The sequence below is a fragment of the Oratosquilla oratoria genome, chromosome 10, assembly GCF_046742065.1.
Source record: "Oratosquilla oratoria isolate Oo_2021 chromosome 10, ASM4674206v1, whole genome shotgun sequence".
NCBI lineage: Eukaryota > Metazoa > Arthropoda > Malacostraca > Stomatopoda > Squillidae > Oratosquilla > Oratosquilla oratoria.
In genome coordinates, this window is record NC_134786.1 from 9,890,782 (window position 1) to 9,910,038 (window position 19,257).

Genomic DNA, 19,257 nt, shown 5'->3' on the forward strand with positions numbered 1-19,257 from the left:
CACTTCACTTACTTAGACACACATTCAACAATCTCACCATCCATTCCACTATAACTGTTCCACCTTTGTCAGATATTCAATATACCAACCCTCAAACCCAGGTGTCTTTTCAATTGTCATGAATCTCACTGCTACTTGAATCTCCTCTTTCTAATTTTTTTTATCCACTTTTTTCCTATAGTCCTATCATTCTCCTTTCTCATCACAATAATTTTCCTGTCATCTCCCAACACCATAAACTCTCCTTAATCTCTTCTGCATTCAACAAAACTCTGATATACTCCATCAATCTTTCCCTTACTGCCTTCACTTCCATTAGCATACAACTGTCTGCATCTTTTCATCAAGTGTATACAATATTAGTTCTATGGTTTTTAATGACAAAGATCTAATGACAGGAAACTCACACTCCACAGTGGCTAGAAATGGTTCTGATGCCCTTTCATAGCTCCCTCTGGGTAGTAATACTGGACTGTTGTTTGTGTTGTACTAGTATGGTACTGTTTCTGTCTCACCAGCTTTAAGTAGTAGTAGTATGAGGGGGTAACTGTCAGTTGTCAGCTCCCATTATGTGAAAAGGTAGAGGAAGTAGAAGTGAAGTTATGTGATAAAGACCTTGGTCCTGGTCAATCCCTTAACCCCTTCCATACGGTGCCGCACACGTAGGCGTCATGGGGAGCGAGTGTATTCGCGAGGCTGCCATATCGGCGTCTTGATTATATTTATTGTAGTCGCCCCTCCATAATGACATTCTTTCTAATTCTTTTGTAATCGCATTTTCTATGGTTATCAAAATTCACGGGTGAAGAGAGAACGATCGATATAAGCGGTGACTATATTTTATGATGCGAGTATTATTACGACACGTCGTACGGCTGGCATTGGCTGCTGCCACTGAGATCTAAGTCCATGACGCCTACGTGTGCGGCACCGTATGGAAGGGGTTAAGGCTGCACATCCAGGTAGAGGGGGGGGGGGGATGTTGACAGATTTTGAAGATTGATGACAAGATGATATTTTCTAATATCCATCTTAAGGGACCGAACTTGCAGGTACTCGCCATTGTTCCAACAAAGGTTTAAAGAACAAGTTAGTTCCATAAGCATGATGATTATATACTAATTGTAACAAGTGAACAAGAGCAGCTCTACACAAGCACTACTACAGAAAAGCAAGAGACATTAAGAAAAAAAATTAAGAAACTTCATCAAACACTAGTTTACTTAATCTACCATAATTTCTATGACTCAATGCAGTTACAGTAGACCACAAATGACCAGCTATCCCTGACAAAGTCACCATACATGTAGGTCTTGAATAGGACATTGGAGAGACAGTACAGAATATCACTCATTATTACTTTTAGAGAAAAACAGCAGGAAATGGACAAAATACATTACATTAAATTAAAGAAAATTATCTTACATTAGGCTCAATGGTAACCATTCAGACTTGAAATCTTGAAAGTCAAACTTGAAAGTCAGCTTGAAAGTAAACTGGTAACAGTCAAGTCTCCAGAAAATTTTAATTTTCTATACTTTTAAAATTTCAGTACAGTTCTGTAATAAATTTCAACTTTGATACCAGCTGGTACTATCACTTTAATATGGTTGTCATTAGACTTGGGTTAATTTCCCTGTCACTCCTTTGGAAAGGCAAGGATTAAACTTGTCTTGATTAACCCCTTCCATACCAAAGGGTATTTCTTTTTTCATTCTCATTGAACTTTGTATACATTTAAGCTTTTACAACAAATAACACTAATTCTGGCATATCCAAGGACTTTATTTTGATTTATGCCTGACACCTTCATGCAGCTTTGAGGAACCTCTATGCTGTAAAAGACTAAATTCCCTTGATTAAACTACTATCAATGAAATTGGAATGACAAAAAGCAAATTTCTACACATTTGGATTACAAGAAATTGTTCAAGACTGATATTCAGTCCATTCAAGGCTGGTGATAGCAAAAGTTGTGGCATCATTATGGACATTATCCTGTCAAAATCCAGCCTACTCCTAACATACACATACACCGAGCTCATGAGAAAAGGGTATTTTCATATAGTTTTGGAAAATTATTAAATAATGTGGCTCTTGCAATGTTACACCCAAGTACAATTCTTTCACAAAAATGTACAAGTAAATATAATGACATGAATGTTATGGGTCAGAACTGCATGCTAAAACATAAGCCATGCACAGCCAAAAACAATTATCAATCAGTCAATCTGTGGCCTCAATTTTCTTTTGCAGGAGGTCAGTGGTCTCCAAGTATCCAGCCCCAATGCCTAAAAATTACTTAGGAGATGACACTATGTATTGTCTTTCACCTACCCATCTATACACCACAGACATTTTCCCCTTTTGAAGTGAAGTAGCCATGTAGTCTTTAGTAATAATAATAATAATAATTGTTCCCTCAAGTTCCATTGACTAGGAATCCACAGCCCCACAGTGGCTGGCAATAGTCCTTGGGCCCTCTAATGAACCTCTCTGCAAGAAACTTTAGACTTTAGACCTGCCTGTGGATGCACCACAAAATTGAGAGAGGATGCAAACGATGGCAGAAAAGAGAACAAAAATCCCCAATCAACTGGGCCACCCTCACAATCACTAAATCCTTTACACTACTTCCCACCTCCACAAAAAGGTGTGGTCCCAAGGGGCCAATACCTGGGCTCTGGATCAGGCCCAAAAACTCGCTCAATTTTTCCCTACCACTTATCTGCAACTACCACACAGAGGACACTAAACACCTCATCCTACATTGCCCCACACTAAGAATCTCAGACAAGAATACAATATCTCTTCCCTCAGTGATTTATGGGCCCACCCACAGACCATAGCCAGTTACCTGGGAGTTGTGGGTCTCCTGAAAAAGAGACCTGGAGTGATGGATTGATTGATTAGTCTGTACTGCATTAGAGTGAGACTGTTTCTATGTTACCAGCTGAAAGTAGTAGGGGGGGGGAGCATTTGCAAATGTCAGCTCTCCTTATGTTAAAAGGTGGAAGAAATACAACTGAAATTGATGCAGAGAGATTCTGGACCCATTATGAAGACTAAATGTCCGTCATGTGGGGCTGAACCTCCTAATGGAGGTGAGGGGGTTGACAGGTTTTGGAAGTGGGCACCACGAAGATGATTCTCTCTGCTGTCCATTTCGCAGAACCAAGACTAGCGGGCACTCCTTTTTGGTCCCTTGTTGTCTGTATGTTACCTAGTTGCATGTAAGTATTGTATACATTAAAAGACTTTCTTATCGAGTCATTTTTCTTATTATCCACTTATCATACCTACAATACTAGACAAAATTTTGGGCTGGGGACCACCACTATTGGGCACCCCTTTTTTGGTCCCTTGTTGTCTGTATGTTACCTAGTTGCATGTAAGTATTGTATACATTAAAAGACTTGCTTATCGAGTCATTTTTCTTATTATCCATTTATCATACCTACAATACTTGACAAAATTTTGGGCTGGGGGGCCACCACTAGTGGGCACCCCTTTTTGGTCCCTTGTTGTCTGTATGTTACCTAGTTGCAGTAAGTATTGTATACATTAAAAGACTTGCTTATCAAGTCATTTTTCTTATCATCCACTTATAAAACCTACAATACTTGACAAAATTTTAGGCTGGGGGACCCAAGGTAGAACAAACCTATGTCCAAATATTATTATTATTTTATTTATTATTATTATTTTTTTTCATCTTTCTGCTTCTTGCCAACAGTAACTAACCAATACTGGCTCGGCTGCAGTAGTGACAAGTTGTGGAAATGCTTGCCTGCAACTCTGCCATTATTTTCCCTGGGTCTTTCATGCACATGTCGTGTTTGTAAAACAAAGTGAAGTAGTTATGACCAGACACTACTGCCCTGATTATTGCTCTAAAAGCTAAAGGAGTTGGGGATGCAAATGAAGGAAACTGCCCTCTGCACATGGGGAAGAATCCCCCCCCCCCATAGGGCAATGCCTGGAATGTCCAAGCTCACATATGCGTTACTAACAGTACATACAGACACATCACTGTTGCTTTCCTTAATTTTAAAGACTGAAATTCAAAGAAACTTTCCATTTGTTATTGGATTCCTCACAAGAAAGGTTCTAGTCTCTTTCCCCTACTGATCAAATTTACCTTTATATTTGGTTATAGGTTCAGACAGACCTATGCTCTCTTAGGCTATTCCATGATTTGGCAAACAGAATTTTTTTTCTTGATATCCTTCTAGCATGTAGAATTTATTAATTTATTTCTATGAACTTTTGATGCCCTCCCATCCCAAACCACAACATTTTCTTTGCCAATTTTATCATCTTCCTTCAATTGACCTCAACACCACATTCATGTCACCTCTGTTTTCTTTCTTTCAATGATAGAAGAATCAATACTTCTAATCTCTCCTCATATGGTTTGTCTGCTAGGCTAAGGATCAATTTTCTCGGGGTTTTTTTTTTTTCATTCTTTTGATCTTATTCATATCTGTCATTGTTCCAAAGAATACAAACTCTTCGGTACTCCTTACACTAGGATACTCTCGCGTAGCGCGAATATTTCTACTGCGAAATTAAAATCCTCACTCTGTGGGTCTGGGCAACGCTTATCCTCAGTAAGGGGCCCCATTGGGGCAAGGGGGGGGGCCCTTGCCCTCCACCACAAGTCTCGCACACTATAACCATTCTCTTCGCAGTAGTGACCGCGTTAACATCTCTCCATGTTTACGTCGGTGCCGAAAATCAAGCAATCCGCTTCGATTGTCGCCAGCTCACTCTAAGGACGCTAAGGAGTTCGTCGTCCTTCAATTTCATCGGGGTTTTCCCTACGCCATCCTGTGTCCTGGAATTTTAAGTGCTTCTCCATTCCCTGTATTATTCCCTTAACCGCCACCGGGTATCCTACCCTTCACTGTAAGTATGGAATCTGGTTCCAGTATTGTTGTGGTTTCGCCGCATAGAAAATGGCCATAGAAAATGGCTTCCCTCTTCACCCCCCCAAACACTGGGGAAGGCGGCCTACGGCTTCGGAGGAGACGAGCAATTCTCTCCCTCCTCCACGGCGTAGTAGACAGGCAGCCAAGTTGTCCTTTATTCCTTTAAACCTGGACGGTTAGCGTAGATGGACATGCGCCTCAGGCCACCTCTAGCTACCGTTCCTGTACGAGCTTTTCCCGGATGAGGTCGCTTGCGGCTTGCCCTCGCCCATCCCAGAAACTCAACAGTCGCCAGGAAGGTGGTACAACGCCACTTCGAGTCATTCTCAGGCCAAGTTGTCCTCTTCCTTCAACAAAGGACGGTTAGCGTAGTCGGACATGCGCGTCATGCCACCTCTAGCTACCGTTCCTGTACGAGCTTTTCCCGGATGAGGTCGCTTGCGGTTTGCCCTCGCCCATCCCGGAAACTCAACAGTCGCCAGGAAGGTGGTACAACGCCACTTCGAGTCATTCTCAGGCCAAGTTGTCCTCTTCCTTCAACAAAGGACGGTTAGCGTAGTCGGACATGCGCGTCAAGCCACCGCTAGCTACCGTTCCTGTATGACATTTTTCCCGGATGTGGTCGCTTGCGGCTGCCCCCGAAACTCGACGCCGGCACGGACAAAGGGGGGGGGCAAAGAGCCCCTTAGTCTCTTCTACTCAGGAATCCCGCTGTACGCACAACACCCACCGTAGGAAGAGCTGGGTGATCAACGGTGCCCTTTCCATGCCCTTTGCTCACAGGGACAGAGATCAGGGACGAGGTTGCAGACGCGGTGTTTCTAGATGGCTTCCCCCCTCACCCGACACAAGGAGAAGGCATGCTACGTCGGCGGAGGACGCGGGCAGTTGTCTCCCCCCTCCTAAGCGTAGTAAACGGAAAGGTTGTACAATAGCCGCCCCGAGTCAGTCTCAGGCCACTTGTCTCCTGTTCCTGCCCACAGGGTGGTTAGCTACGACGGGCACGACTGGCCCCCGCGAACCCCCCCGGGTACGAGATTTTTCCCGGATGCGTCCACCGGCACCGCGACGCTGCCGGCGGCTCCGCCCCCCCACGGACAAAGGAGCCGAGTTCGGAGATTCGGAGCGCGTCGGCCTCTTCTCCTCCTCGGGTGGCCCCCACGTTCACCTTCCCCCCGTCGTCAGACGAGCCGGGTCATCGCCGGAACCCTTTCTATGCCCGGTGGGCAGGAAGCCCGAGATGTGCCCACGCGCGCGTTCGTCGTGGGTGACTCGGCTTCGACCAGTGGTGGCAGTCTCCCATTGGCGTCTCCCGGACCATCCGCACCCAGGCGGGACTCAAGCGGACATTCCCCGGACCTCCTCCCCACTCTGTTCACTCGTCACTACGTTGAAGGAACAGATGGAGGCCCAACGGGAATTTTTCCGCGCTTCTCAAGCGCGGTTCGTGCACCGCACGGAAGCTCGTGAGGAGTCACCGCCCCCAAGGGCCCCCCTCGACCATCTTCCACTTGCTCGGCCCCCCTCTGTACCCATCAGTGACCGGGATGGTAGCGTGAGGTTCCTCTCTGCCCGTCCCGACCCCTCCTACGCCGACGACGATGTCCACAGCTCCGTAGGGGGGGGGGGGCCACGCTCCCTTTCCCCTCCCGTTTCCCAGTCGGAATCCTCGATGGTGGTCCCACCTTCCTTCTCGGACGTCCTCGCGAGGGTTCGGAGGGCGAATCGACTGGGCCACCCGAAAGAAGAGGAAGCCACATTCGAGTCTGACATCTTCATGACGGCCAACTCTCAGAAAGCCCAGCCTCCTCCCCTCCACCTTCCATGGAGTACGCAGACGGCGAGAGCCATGGCCCAGGCCTCCGACGCTCTCGCAACAAGGACGACCGAGAAGACGCGTTGGCTTCCGGTCCCATTGGAACACCAGAAGCGCTTCTACACCCCATCGGGGTCAACCCTCGGAGCAGCCTCGATCCCGGCGAGGTTACCAGAGCTGGTTAAGGCGGACGCCGAGTCGCTGCGCAGACGAAACGTCCTCCTCTCTGGCAGGGAAGTCAGCAACCACCTTCAATCACTGGCTCTGTCCCTGGCGGTGAACTCCTGGCTAGAACGCCTCCTTGCCTCGGCGTGGGGGTTCTTACCCGCACTACAACCCCAGGAAGAATGCGACCTCCAGGCTTTTTGGCAAGCGCGAGCAGAGCCCTGAAGCATCAGGTTTCCTGTCTCTCAACGTCCTGGGCCAACTTCGAGTCCCGCAGGAGAGACACCATCCTCGGGGACCCCAGTGACCCCCTCCTCAGGGAGATTTATGCTCACCCACACGCTGATTCCCCCGGATATGGTGGACTCCGAGATCCTAGACGCAAACATTATAGAGGCTCCGGACTCCCCCACAGGACTCCTAGGAATTCGCCAGCCCCTCTGCACAGGATAGGGGGTTGCCTCTCCCTCTACTGGAGAGCATGGGAAGAGGCCGGGGCGGAAGACTGGACCTACTGAGTCATTAAGACGGGCTATTGTCTTCCCTTTTCCACTGTCCCAAACCTCTCCCTCTATCCCATCCAAGTCAGCAGCTTCCACCCGGACTCGGCTCGCGGGCGGGCCCTAGCGGAGGAATCCTCCGTTTTGCTCCAGACAGGAACTTTAGTGGAAGTCTCGACTCCGGACCCAGGGTTCTTCTCACGGCTATTCCTAGTAGAAAAGACAACAGGGGTGTGGAGACCAGTCATCTATTTGTCTCCACTCAACAAGTTCCTTTTCCCTGACAAAGTTCCGAATGGCCTCCCCAGAGTCCGTAAGGGCGTCTATCAGGGAAGGGAACTTCATGGTGTCGCTGGACCTCCAAGATGCATTCCGCCCAGCTATGCCAGAACACCTGAGAATGGTCCTAACCTTTGTCCTGAAATTGGGCACAGTAGTCAACCCGGAAAAGTCAGATTTCTTACCAGAACAGAGAGTCACGTACCTGGGTATGGTCCTGGACTCCTCCCTAATGGAATCCTTCCTAGTAGGAAAGGGGATCCCGAATCTCGCTTCTCTAGTTGCACAGGCACTATCGACCAGGTTCCTGACGGCTACACAATGCCAAATCCTCCTGGGCCATATGGCCTCCATATAGAAATTAATCCCCTGGAGTAGACAAAGAATGCGACCGCTACAGTGGCTCCTCAAGTCTCAATGGGCCCCGCAAGAGGGAGAACCCCTACAACACATCTCCCTCACCGAAGAAGTCAAGGATTCTCTTCTCTGGTGGAAGGCCCATGCAACCTTCTCATGGGGATGCCCCTCGGCCCATCTCCCCCCAAAGTCCTCCTGTTCTCCGATGCCTCCAAGGAGGGCTGGGGAGCCCACCTCAACGACGATCACATCAGCGGTTCCTGGTCCACAGTCGAGCGGACAGCCCATATCAATTGGCTTGAGTTGAAAGCAGTACTCCTGGCTCTCCGTCACTTCAAGGATCAAGTCTCAGGAAAAGTAGTGGGCATAATGTCGGACAACTCCTCGGTAGTACCCTACCTGAACGAGCAAGGGGGGCACAGTCTCCCAGGAACTATGCCTTCTGATGATGGACATCCTCAACCTAGCCAAGAATCTCCAGGTGTCACTCAAAGCCCGTTACATCCCGGGGAAGAGGAATGTCTGGGCGGACCACCTCGGCAGGAAGAATCAGATAATCAACACAGAATGGTCCCTCTATCGAGAAGTAGCGAACTTCATCCTCAGCAAATGGGGCTCCCCTCTAGTGGACCTTTTTGCAATGAGATGGAATCACCAACTCCCAATATTTCAGCCCTTTCCTGGATCCTCTGACAGCAGGAGAAAACGCTCTTCTGCACAGTTGGGACAACCTGGACTCCTACGCTTTCCCACCATTTCCCTTGCTCCAGAAGGTACCTCAGAGCAAGACACGCATCCTACCTTCGGATGACTTTGATCGCTCCTTGGTGGCCCGAAGCCCCATGGTTTCCGGACGCCCTCGAGCTAGCAGTAGAAGAGCCTCTGGCCCTTCAGGGAAGACCAGATCTTCTGTATCCACCCATCAACGGGCCTTGGCACAAGAACCCTTCAGCACTCAATCTTCACGCGTTTCAGACTATGGTCCAGATCCTCCTAAAGAAGGGTTTTCCCAGAGAAGTGGTTGAGGACATGTCCGCTCCTATTTGCTCATCCTCAGCTAACCTTTATCAAGGGAAATGCGCCTTTGCAAATGGTGCCACTCCAGGAAGTTAGTCCCAGTTCGAGCCACCATTCCTGAGATCGCCTCCTTCCACGTCCTCAGGAAGTCCAGGAAGATCTCCCTCTCGGCAGTACAAAGCTATAGGGCAGCTCTAAATCAGGTGTTTTCTCTGAAGGGCATGGTCCTAGCCCTTTCACAGGAAATTTCCATGCTCTTCAGGCACTTCAAAGATCATGCCCCCCCCAGGGAAATCAGTTCTCCTCCGCGGGATGTGGCATTAGTCCTGAACTCTCTGAGGGGTCCCCCTTACGAACCTCTCCGAGAGGCACATCTGAAGGACCTCTCCTAGAGGACAGTTTTTTCTGCTAGCCCTGACATCTTCCAAGAGAGTAGGGGAGTTACATGCCATCTCTTATAGAGTCGCCCATTCCAAAGGATGGAAAGAGGTCTCCTTCACTTTCATGCCTCAATTCATTGCCAAAACAAAGATCCTGCCAAATCCGACCCTAGATTCTGGTCCTTTAGTGTTCCATCCTTAGACGAATTTGCAGGGGGAGAATAGACTGAAACAGTTCTATGCCCGGTACAAGCCATCCGGACCTACCTCAAGAGAACCGAACATCTTCGACCAGAATTAAAGTGGTTGTTCATCTCTACTAAAGGTAGCCCATCACTAAGAATTCCTTTTCTTACTGGACAATGGAAGTCATCCGCAGAGCCTGCGACATGGACCACACAGATTGCCCATGACCTGAGGGCAGTAGGGACCTCCCTAGTCATCAGAAAGAATCGGTCAGTCAACCAGGTTCTTCAAGCAGGTATATGGAAAAGCCAGAATACGTTCACTTCCTTTTACCTCAAAGAAGTTATGCGGGAATCTTTAGGGAACTTATCTTTGGGCCCCATAGTGGCCGCCCAAGAAGTCCTGAAAATGATATACCCCTCCTCAAGAGCACACAGCCGACCCTGACAACTCATCCAGGTTCTGGCTCGGCAACTGCAGGGATAACTTTCTATAGTCCTTCTCATACTCTTACATTCCCTTACCTCACCCGCGGGCTCTCTAGCATTCCAAGGGAATCAATTCAAGCCCTTCAGTGGTACAAAAGTGATTATAACCTTTCTGTCTCCACTCCAGGGAACAGAAAGGGGTGCACTTCAAAGTGAGGGGAATGTATAGGGGTCTGGTCAACATAGTCTTAGCACACTAGATTTTCCTTACAGCGGTTTCCCAGGCTAGATAACAACTTCCTTCCCTCCTAAGTCCGAGTCTCCTAGTGTAAGGAGTACCGAAGAGTTTGTATTCTTCGGAACAAATGTAATTTTCGCAGGAAAATTAATTTTTCCCTGATACAAACCTGAGGTACTCCTTACCTTTAATGGCCCTCCTCAACCACCCCTCTAAACAGTTCCTTCTCCTTGCCTGACAACCTTGTGCTTAAATCATACCTGGCTCAGAGAATGGTTATAGTGTGCGAGACTTGTGGTGGAGGGCAAGGGCCCCCCCCCTTGCCCCAATGGGGCCCCTTACTGAGGATAAGCGTTGCCCAGACCCACAGAGTGAGGATTTTAATTTCGCAGTAGAAATATTCGCGCTACGCGAGAGTATCCTAGTGTAAGGAGTACCTCAGGTTTGTATCAGGGAAAAATTAATTTTCCTGCGAAAATTACATTTTTGTGCAAACATCACACCACTGCTGCAGAAATCTATCCTTGGGGGAAATGAGGTTCCCTATGAATTTCAACATCATCTTCCCATGCATGTGGTAAAAAGCTACTCAATCATCTGTTATCTGATTCCTTAGTCTTGTTAATGTGTCTATTGGGTGATAAATCATCTTTTGCTTGAGTGTTTTACTTCCAAATAAATAAATCACTGATGGTAATTTTGTATCCTATTTCCATGCCCAATATTCTGTACTTTTTTGGTGGCACCGAGTTCTTTTTCCACACTTTCCTAGGTCCTTTTTCATTTGTATTGCCCATCATTTGTCAAAACCCTTTTGTTACTACTTAATCATATCATGTACATACGAAACTAATATATTTGAAGTTACATACAAAAGTTTACTTGTAAATGTAAGTCACATATGCTTAACTATTTACATTCCCATTTTTAAGCAAGAAATGACTTGTATTCTAAAACTGATCAACTCTGCCACAAAACTTGAACATATTCCCTCTACGAGACCAGTAATATTTGAAAGAGTATTGACAATATGGTCATATGTTGTGGATAATTAAGTGCAATGATTAGAAAGAAGGGGAAAGACTGAAAAGTATGATTGCTACCTGACCAATCACCTACATTCCTAATAAATTACCTTTAGTCTTTAAAGTAGCATACTTCCAGAGTGATTACTTAGTTTCTTCATAACAAGTACCTAATGTTTTTTTCTTTCCTTTTTTACAAGACAGCTTCATAAATCTATATATTCAGTTATAAATATACATCTTATCTACATTTCATAAACAGTTTTTGGAATACCTTCACAGGCAATCCTGATATCATTATATCCTGCACGTAAAAGGTGTCCTACACTGCAAATATTTTCAATGCAAGGACTCGAAAAAATATCTGCGTAGCAGATACTTCCTTTAAAAATTCAGTTTGCTAGTCTAAGGAGATATCTTGACACACATCTTGAGCAATGTCAAATAAACAAAAGCAGAGTACACCAACGCGGTTCTTCCACATCTCACAACTATGTTGTAATTTTGCCTATTTTGATGACAACAGCTGTATGCAATAGCAGTTCACTAAAATTAGGGAAAAAAATTTAAATTAAGAACATCAAAATATTTTGTACTCCCTGCCTGCAAAGAAATCTAAAGGTCTACACACCTCAGGGTCATTCTCATTCCGTAGATCCAAGTTGTCGTCATCAGAATCTGTATCACTTTCCGAGTCGGAGGAATGTCCCTGCTCTTCCTCTCGATGTTCCTTTCGTGTCTGAGGCATGGTCTTGAGCTCTTCTCTGCTTCGGAAGCCCAAAAGGAGGATTATTGGAGGGCAGAGGAGTCCCATCATAACCTGCATGAATAATGCCATCATTTAAATAAATAAAAATATATTGTACATAATGTATAAAATGTTCACAATTATATAATTTTCATACATTATGCCTTTTACCTTTATATTTGTATTTTTTCTTGTGCGTAGACCACCAAGCCACAAATCTGCCAGCAAAATCTGACAACAAGGATGGGATAACAAAGCTCGATGGTTAACAGTAACAGCAAGGGAGAGGCAGGTCTGTTTGGACCAGTTCTTGAGTTCATATGTAAGAAGTTGGTGAGCACGGTCATCATCTTGCTGGTAGCAGTACCCCAATACTTCCAGAGCTACAAAATAAAAATATATGTATTAATATGCTATTTTTCTATTATATATATTTTAAAATCATTAACCTTTATTTGTGCTCTTTCGGTCCAAGACAATTCTCATCAAGTCCTGTCTTGAAGCTTACTTTCTCTACAATTCCAGTTTGACCATAACATACATACATACATACACCAAGGCTTTTTCCCCTTACAAGGGAGGTAGCCAAAAAGGAATAAAATCATTCCCACCCATTCCATCCCTAAATACACTCCACACCCCTCCACCCTCCCTCTCATCTTAGCACCTCCTGGATGACAGGTCATCCCTGCACCTTGTCCACTGCCCTGGGTCAGAAGCAGTGTCGCCAGACACAGCATAACATCCAATTTCACTTTAAATTGTTCCATAATTTGAGCAGATGCTGAGATGGGAGGGGTGAGTGAATAGATCTTTTATCATTGGTGTGATTTTGACTTGGACACCTGTAATATAATGGGACTGTCCTTTTTGTTTATGTATATTTGAATGTAATATTAGGATGGTTTGGACACATGGAAAGAATGAGTGAAGAAAGACTAGTAAAAGAGGTATGGAAGGCAGATGTGGAGGGAGTGAACATGAGGGGACGTCCTAGGATGAGGTGGATGGATGGGGTGAAGGGGGCTTTGGGGAAGAGGGGAATGTCTGTTGAGGAAGGAAGGGAGAGGACGGAAGACAGAGGTGAGTGGAGAATGGTTGTATATGGATGATGTTGTGACTGCATGAGGAGGAATTGGCGGGGGGGTGGGGGGTGGGGTAGTATGTTTGAGTAAATTTTGACGCAGCCCGAAGGGATTTCTCCCCGTCCTCTCCTTATATGCAAAGGGGGACGGAGAGGGGGGGTCGCCGATTAAATGAAGCGGCCTTGCTGTGGATGTACTGTGTCTTGCGACACTGCTTCTGACCCAGGGCGGTGGGCAGGGTTCAGGGATGACCCGTCATCCAGGAGGTGCTCAGATGAGAGGAAGGGTGGGAGGGGTGTGGAGTGTATTTAGGGATGAAATGGGTGGGAGTGTTTTTATGCCTTTCCTTTTGTGGCTACCTCCCTTGGAAGGGGGAAAAAGCCTTGGTATATGTATGTATGTATGTATGTATGTATATTTGAATGTACATGGAAAGCTAGAGTTTAGACAAAAGAGGTGAGAAAGTTGACAGATTTTGAAAATGGGCAGCTCTGCTGTATATCTTGCAGAATTACCATAAGATTGTACTTATCATTGTTCCCTGGTGGTGATTTATAAAATAAAGGAGGCAAGTAAATGTTGTTGTTGTTTGGGGTGGGGGATTGAAAAATGTTATGACAAATAAGTTAAGTATCTGGGGTCAAATACTAAGGGAAGGTTGTATTTTACCTAGTATTTTTTACCTAGTTGTATTTTATGGGATGGGAGCTATGCTCGTTGTGTATTTACCTAGTTGTATTTTATGGGATGAGAGCTATGCTCGAAGTGACCCGCTTTCGTATCTCTCCACATCCAGTTTATTCTTAAAATCGTGTATAGTTCTGGCATTCACTGTTTCTCTGTTCAGTTTGTTCCAGACATCAATCACTCTATGTGGGAAGCTATTTTTTTTTTTTTTTAGGTCTCTTCTGTAACTGTCTTTCTTTAGTTTCTTTTCATGTCCTCGTTTCTCTTCTGTCCCACTTTAATAAGTCATCTCTATCGAGAATTTCCATCCCTTTCATAATTCTGAAAATGGTCAACAAATTGCCTCTTTTTCTTCTGTCCCAGTGTTGACAGATGTAATTTCTCCAACCTTTGTTTGTATGTCAGATTTGACAGTGTAGGTGTCATTTTTGTTGCTGCTCTTTGGATTCTTTCTAATTTTCTTATGTTCTTCTTTGTGTTAGGTGCCCACAGTGTTGTAGCATATTCTAGTTTAGGTCTTATCAGTGTAACAACTATTTTTTTAACCATCTCCTCATCTATGTAGTCAAAGGCCACTTTCATTGATCTTAATAAGTTATAAGTCTCTCCAAATAATTTATTGACATGTTTATCAGGTGTCAAGTCACTCGAGATGATTACTCCTAGGTCCCTTTCTGAATTGACGTTTTTGACTTCTTTGTTTCCAATTTTGTATTGTCCCGATACTCTATTCTTACATTTTCCAAATTCCATTATGCTACATTTTTTAATGTTGACGTTCATCTCATATCTCCGACTCCATTCCCATATTTTGTCTAGGTCATATTGTAGTGATCTGCAATCTTCCTCTGTTCTTACTCTATGGGTAATTTAGCATTGTCAGCAAAGAAGTTCATGTAACAATTTACTCCCTCATCCATATCGTTTCTATATATGGCAAACATTAAAGGAGCCAATACAGAGCCTTGTGGGACACCACTTTTCACATCTTCCCAATTCGAATTTTTGTCTCCAAGTACCACTCTCATTTTTCTCCCAGTTAAGAAATCCTTCATCCATTCCAGCAGTTTACCTTGTATTCCTCCTATTATTTCAATTTTTCTTATTAATTTTTTATGTGGTACTTTGTCGAATGCCTTCTGCAAATCCAAGAAGGTGCAATCTGCCCAGCCATCTCTTTCTTGTATTATCTCAATTAATCTCAAGTAAAAGCAGATTAGGTTTGTGGTGCACAATCTTCCACTTCTAAAGCCAAATTGTTTGGGGTTTACTATTATATTTTCTTCCAAGTGTTTGGTCCATTTGTTTCTGATGACCTTTTTGCATATTTTTGCTACTGTGCTTGTAAGGGATACCAGTCTGAAGTTTGTAGGATCTTCCCTATTTCCTCCTTTATATACTGTTACTATGTGAGGGAATAATTGTGTCCATAACACTATAGGGAGAAGACTTTGAATTTGAAGGAAAAATCTGGTTATCTGCAAGCTGTGGGTGTCCTACAAAAAGAGACCTGGAGGAACGGATTGAATGATTGATCCAATTTACATTTCCACACTCAAATCACCATGTAGCTCTTGTAATTCACAAAAATCTATCTTAGGATTTTATTTAACCCAAGTGATATGATTTAATGTCACTAACTCCCCCCCCCCCCCCTACCAGAAGGCTAGGACAGTGCCCCTCACAGAGGGCTTTGTAGCAGTAACTGATAATAATATTTGTTGTCTTGAATTTCATTGCTTGGAAAACCCACAGCACCACAGTGGCTGGCAACAGTTCTTGGGCTTTCCCACAGATCTCTCTGAGAAGAAGCTTTGGACTGCTGTCTGTGTTGTATTGGTGTATTTACCTAGTTGTATTTTACGGGACAAGTGCTATGCTTGTAGTGACCCATTTTCGTATCTCTCCACATCCAGTTTATTCTTAAAATCGTGTATAGTTTTGGCATTCACTGTTTCTCTGTTCAGTGTGGGACTGTTTCCATGTCACTGGCCGGAAAGAATACAAGGAGGGGAGCAGTTATTGGTTGTCAGCTTTCGTGAAAAGGTGTAAGAAATACAGCTGAAACTGATGGAGATCTTGGGGCCCAGTCCTGAGTTCAGAGGGTTTACAGTTTTTGAAAATTACCACAGGATGCAGGGATGACTCGTCATCCAGGAGGTACCAAGATGTGAGGGAGGGAAGATGGTGGAGGGGAGTGGAGTATGTAGGGGATGGAATGGGTGGGAGTGGTTTCTATGCCTTTTTCTTTTTGGCTACCTCCTGTGTAAGGGGGAAGCCTTTGGTATATGTATGTATGTATGTATGAAAACTACCAATTCCACAGTCCTTCTTGCAGGACCACCACAAGCCTGTATTCGTCATTTGTCCTTCCCAAGTATTTAAGACAAAAAAAAAAAGTAAATGTACTCACCTATGACTTACAAGATTGAAGCAGATAATTATCTTGGTCCCATGCATATGCATGACTAAATTCAACTGAGAAACTTCCACCAGAATCTAAAAATATATTTACTTTTTAAATAATCAATAGAAAACATACCAAGATTTTCAAACTCCTTAGCATAGCCACGAAGCTCCTCATACACTTCAGCTTCCAAGTCGTCATCGGCTGCCTCATGTGCAAGTGCTTTGTACAACTTTGCTGCTATAAGGGCCTTTGCAAGTGCCTCTTCTCCATGTTGCCACATGAGCATTGCAAGTCCCTGACGTTTTGTCAACACCGCCCATACCTAGAAATATGGCCACAGCATTACTTAGAACATATCAATAAGAATGAGTAAATGGTGATAATTAATTATTTCAAACACAGTTCGGCACCAAAAGGCAGAATAAAATAAAGTATTTTTCTCAACCATTTCCCTCCTTGCCTGAATAAATAATGGATAGTACATACAGAGGAAAACTATACGCAATCTTTCAAGAGGTTTCAACAAGAAAGAATCAAGAGCTACAGACTGAGTGAGTGATTTTTTCGATAATGTACAATACTATTACTATGAGAAATACAGAATAATTCAGCTATAGATGTAAATGCATGTGCTTTTTGTATTTACTAATTTGTATTTACCAAATTGTATTACACATGATTAGAGCTATGCTTTTATTTATCTAAGTGCCTCACTATTTAAATATATAGGGTTGGCACTATGCTCACTGTTGTACCCACTGTACAGCTGTGGCTTTTCCATTGGTGAAACTATGGGGATCAAAAGGGTGGGAATGGATTTATACTTTTGACTTTGGCTATCTCCCTTGTAAGGGGGAAAAGGCCCTTGGTATATGTATGCATGTATGAAACTCAAAATAACAATTATTTTTATCATTCCCACACACACCCTCCTAAACTTTGTCACCAACATCTTCAATATCCTAAAACTCAGTCACAAGCACAGTGTTATCTGCAAACACCAGTTGGCTCACCTCCCACTTTCTTCCACTTTCACTAACAATCTCCTAACCCTTGCCTAGCACTCTTACATTTACTTCCCTCACTGCTCCATCCATATCCATACTAGAATATGGCGAGATTACACAAACCTGGTAGAGTTTCACCTTTAGCTTAAACTATTCACTTTCTCCAATACCAACCCTCACATAAGCTCTACTGTTCATTTAAACATTCCTTGACATTCTTGATCAACTCTATCCTATGCATCTGCAACTCATTCCATAATCCGTCTGTGTCAACCCTGTCATATGCCTTGTCCAGATCCATGAAAGTCCATAAGACAGCCTTACCTTTTGCCAAAACCTCCTTGCTTATCTGCTTTACAACACAAATCACTACAAAGCCTTCTGTGAGGGGCACTGTCCTAGAAATGGTAGGGGGGGAGTTTGTGACATTAAACCATATCACTACACAAATTTTACATACCAGTTCCCTTGCCTAAACCCATACTGCTCTTCCCCAATTACTCCCTCCGTTTCCCTTTGAATACTCTCTACTTACAATCCTCCTTTTTCAACTGTATAGTAGAACTATACACACACTCCTCCAATCCACCAGTGCAAACTCATCGCCCATTCCTCTATAACTACTCATACCTTTGTTAAACAATTCACAAGACAACTATCTACCCCAGGTGTCTTACCAGCTTTCATCTCTTTCAATGGACTTTTGCATAATTTCGTATTTTGCTAATGACTTATTATTCTCTTCTCCCATCACATCATTCTTCCTGCCACAATTGAAGCTTCCCTCACCCACTCCACATTCAACAACTTGAAATACTCGACTGACCTTCCACTGACCACCTTTACTTCCATAACATCTGCTTGGATCAGGCCCAGAAAGTCCTCTCACAAACATTCTATTGATCTCTTCCCTTTTGCTTTCTTCTGTCCCACATCCATGCACATTCAATGACCCAATTAGTAGGGTTCTGGTTTTGGTCCTCCTCCCAGACCCTTTTATGTCTTGAATCTAACATACATAGAGATGGTTCATTAAGTGGGACAAGAGAAAAACAAGAGGCCATGAAAAGAAACTCAAAAAGGATAATTATAGAAGAATAGCTTCCCATACAGAGTGGTGGATATCTGGAATGAATTGGATAAGGCAACAGTGTGTGCAAGTACTATTCAAGAATTTAAGTACAAACTTGATGCTGAAAGATACAAAGATGGGTCACTATGAGCATAGCTCCCTTCCTGTATAATACAACTAGGTAAATACATATACCAAGGGCTTTTTCCCCCTTACAAGGGAGATAGCCAAAGTCAAAAGACATAATTCCACTCCCACCTATTCCAACCCCCATTCACAACCCCTCCCTTCCTGTCTCTCATTTTGGCTCCTCTTGGATGACGGATCATCTCTCCATCTTGTCCATCGCCCTGAGTCAGAATTATGCAGCAAGACTCAGCACATCCACAGCAAGGTCATTTCATTTAATCGGGAACTCTCCCCTCTCCGTCCCCTCATCCAGTAACATTAAAGTCTTAACTCTTCACAGCACAAAAATACAGCTAGCCCCCTCATTTCATTCTATTTAGTTGTCATCTACATGTTTTCCACACATATATGTATATATGTGTCGCGCGACCAAGAAGAAGAGGATTTACGACGAAAAAGGAAAACCTGGTTTGTACTGTAGGGGTGGGGAGTGAACGTGAGTGCCCGAAATGGTATCTATGCAGTGCTAGTTAATTGTGTTAACTCGAAATTAGCAAAAATGAATGAAAACGACTCGAAAGCCAGTTGCGAATCAGAGCCATCTGGCGGCAATCCACTGAACCGCGATGTAAACACTCAACAAAACACGTGTTATGACAATGATTTCTTAGGGTTTGGTAAGTACGAAAGAAAGAACTTAAGTAGATTATTAGAGATAGAGAGAGAGATGAGCAAAAATAGGACTCGGTGGGAAAATGAAATCATGGACTTAAGAAAAGAGGTCATTGGTTTAA

General features: G+C 44.2%; 1 protein-coding gene across 13 annotated transcripts in view; it reads right to left on the reverse strand.

Moving 5' to 3' along the window:
* Trpm (transient receptor potential cation channel, subfamily M) overlaps positions 1 to 19,257 on the reverse strand; it is a 320,107-nt gene that overhangs the window by 63,731 nt on the left and 237,119 nt on the right. For all 13 annotated transcript variants that reach the window (XM_076191463.1, XM_076191469.1, XM_076191459.1 and 10 more), the window contains 3 exons: positions 16,388 to 16,577; positions 12,245 to 12,456; positions 11,957 to 12,145 (listed from right to left, as the gene is read on the reverse strand). In XM_076191463.1, coding sequence (XP_076047578.1) covers positions 11,957 to 12,145; positions 12,245 to 12,456; positions 16,388 to 16,577 — 591 coding nt within the window. The remainder of the gene's footprint in view (positions 1 to 11,956; positions 12,146 to 12,244; positions 12,457 to 16,387; positions 16,578 to 19,257) is intronic.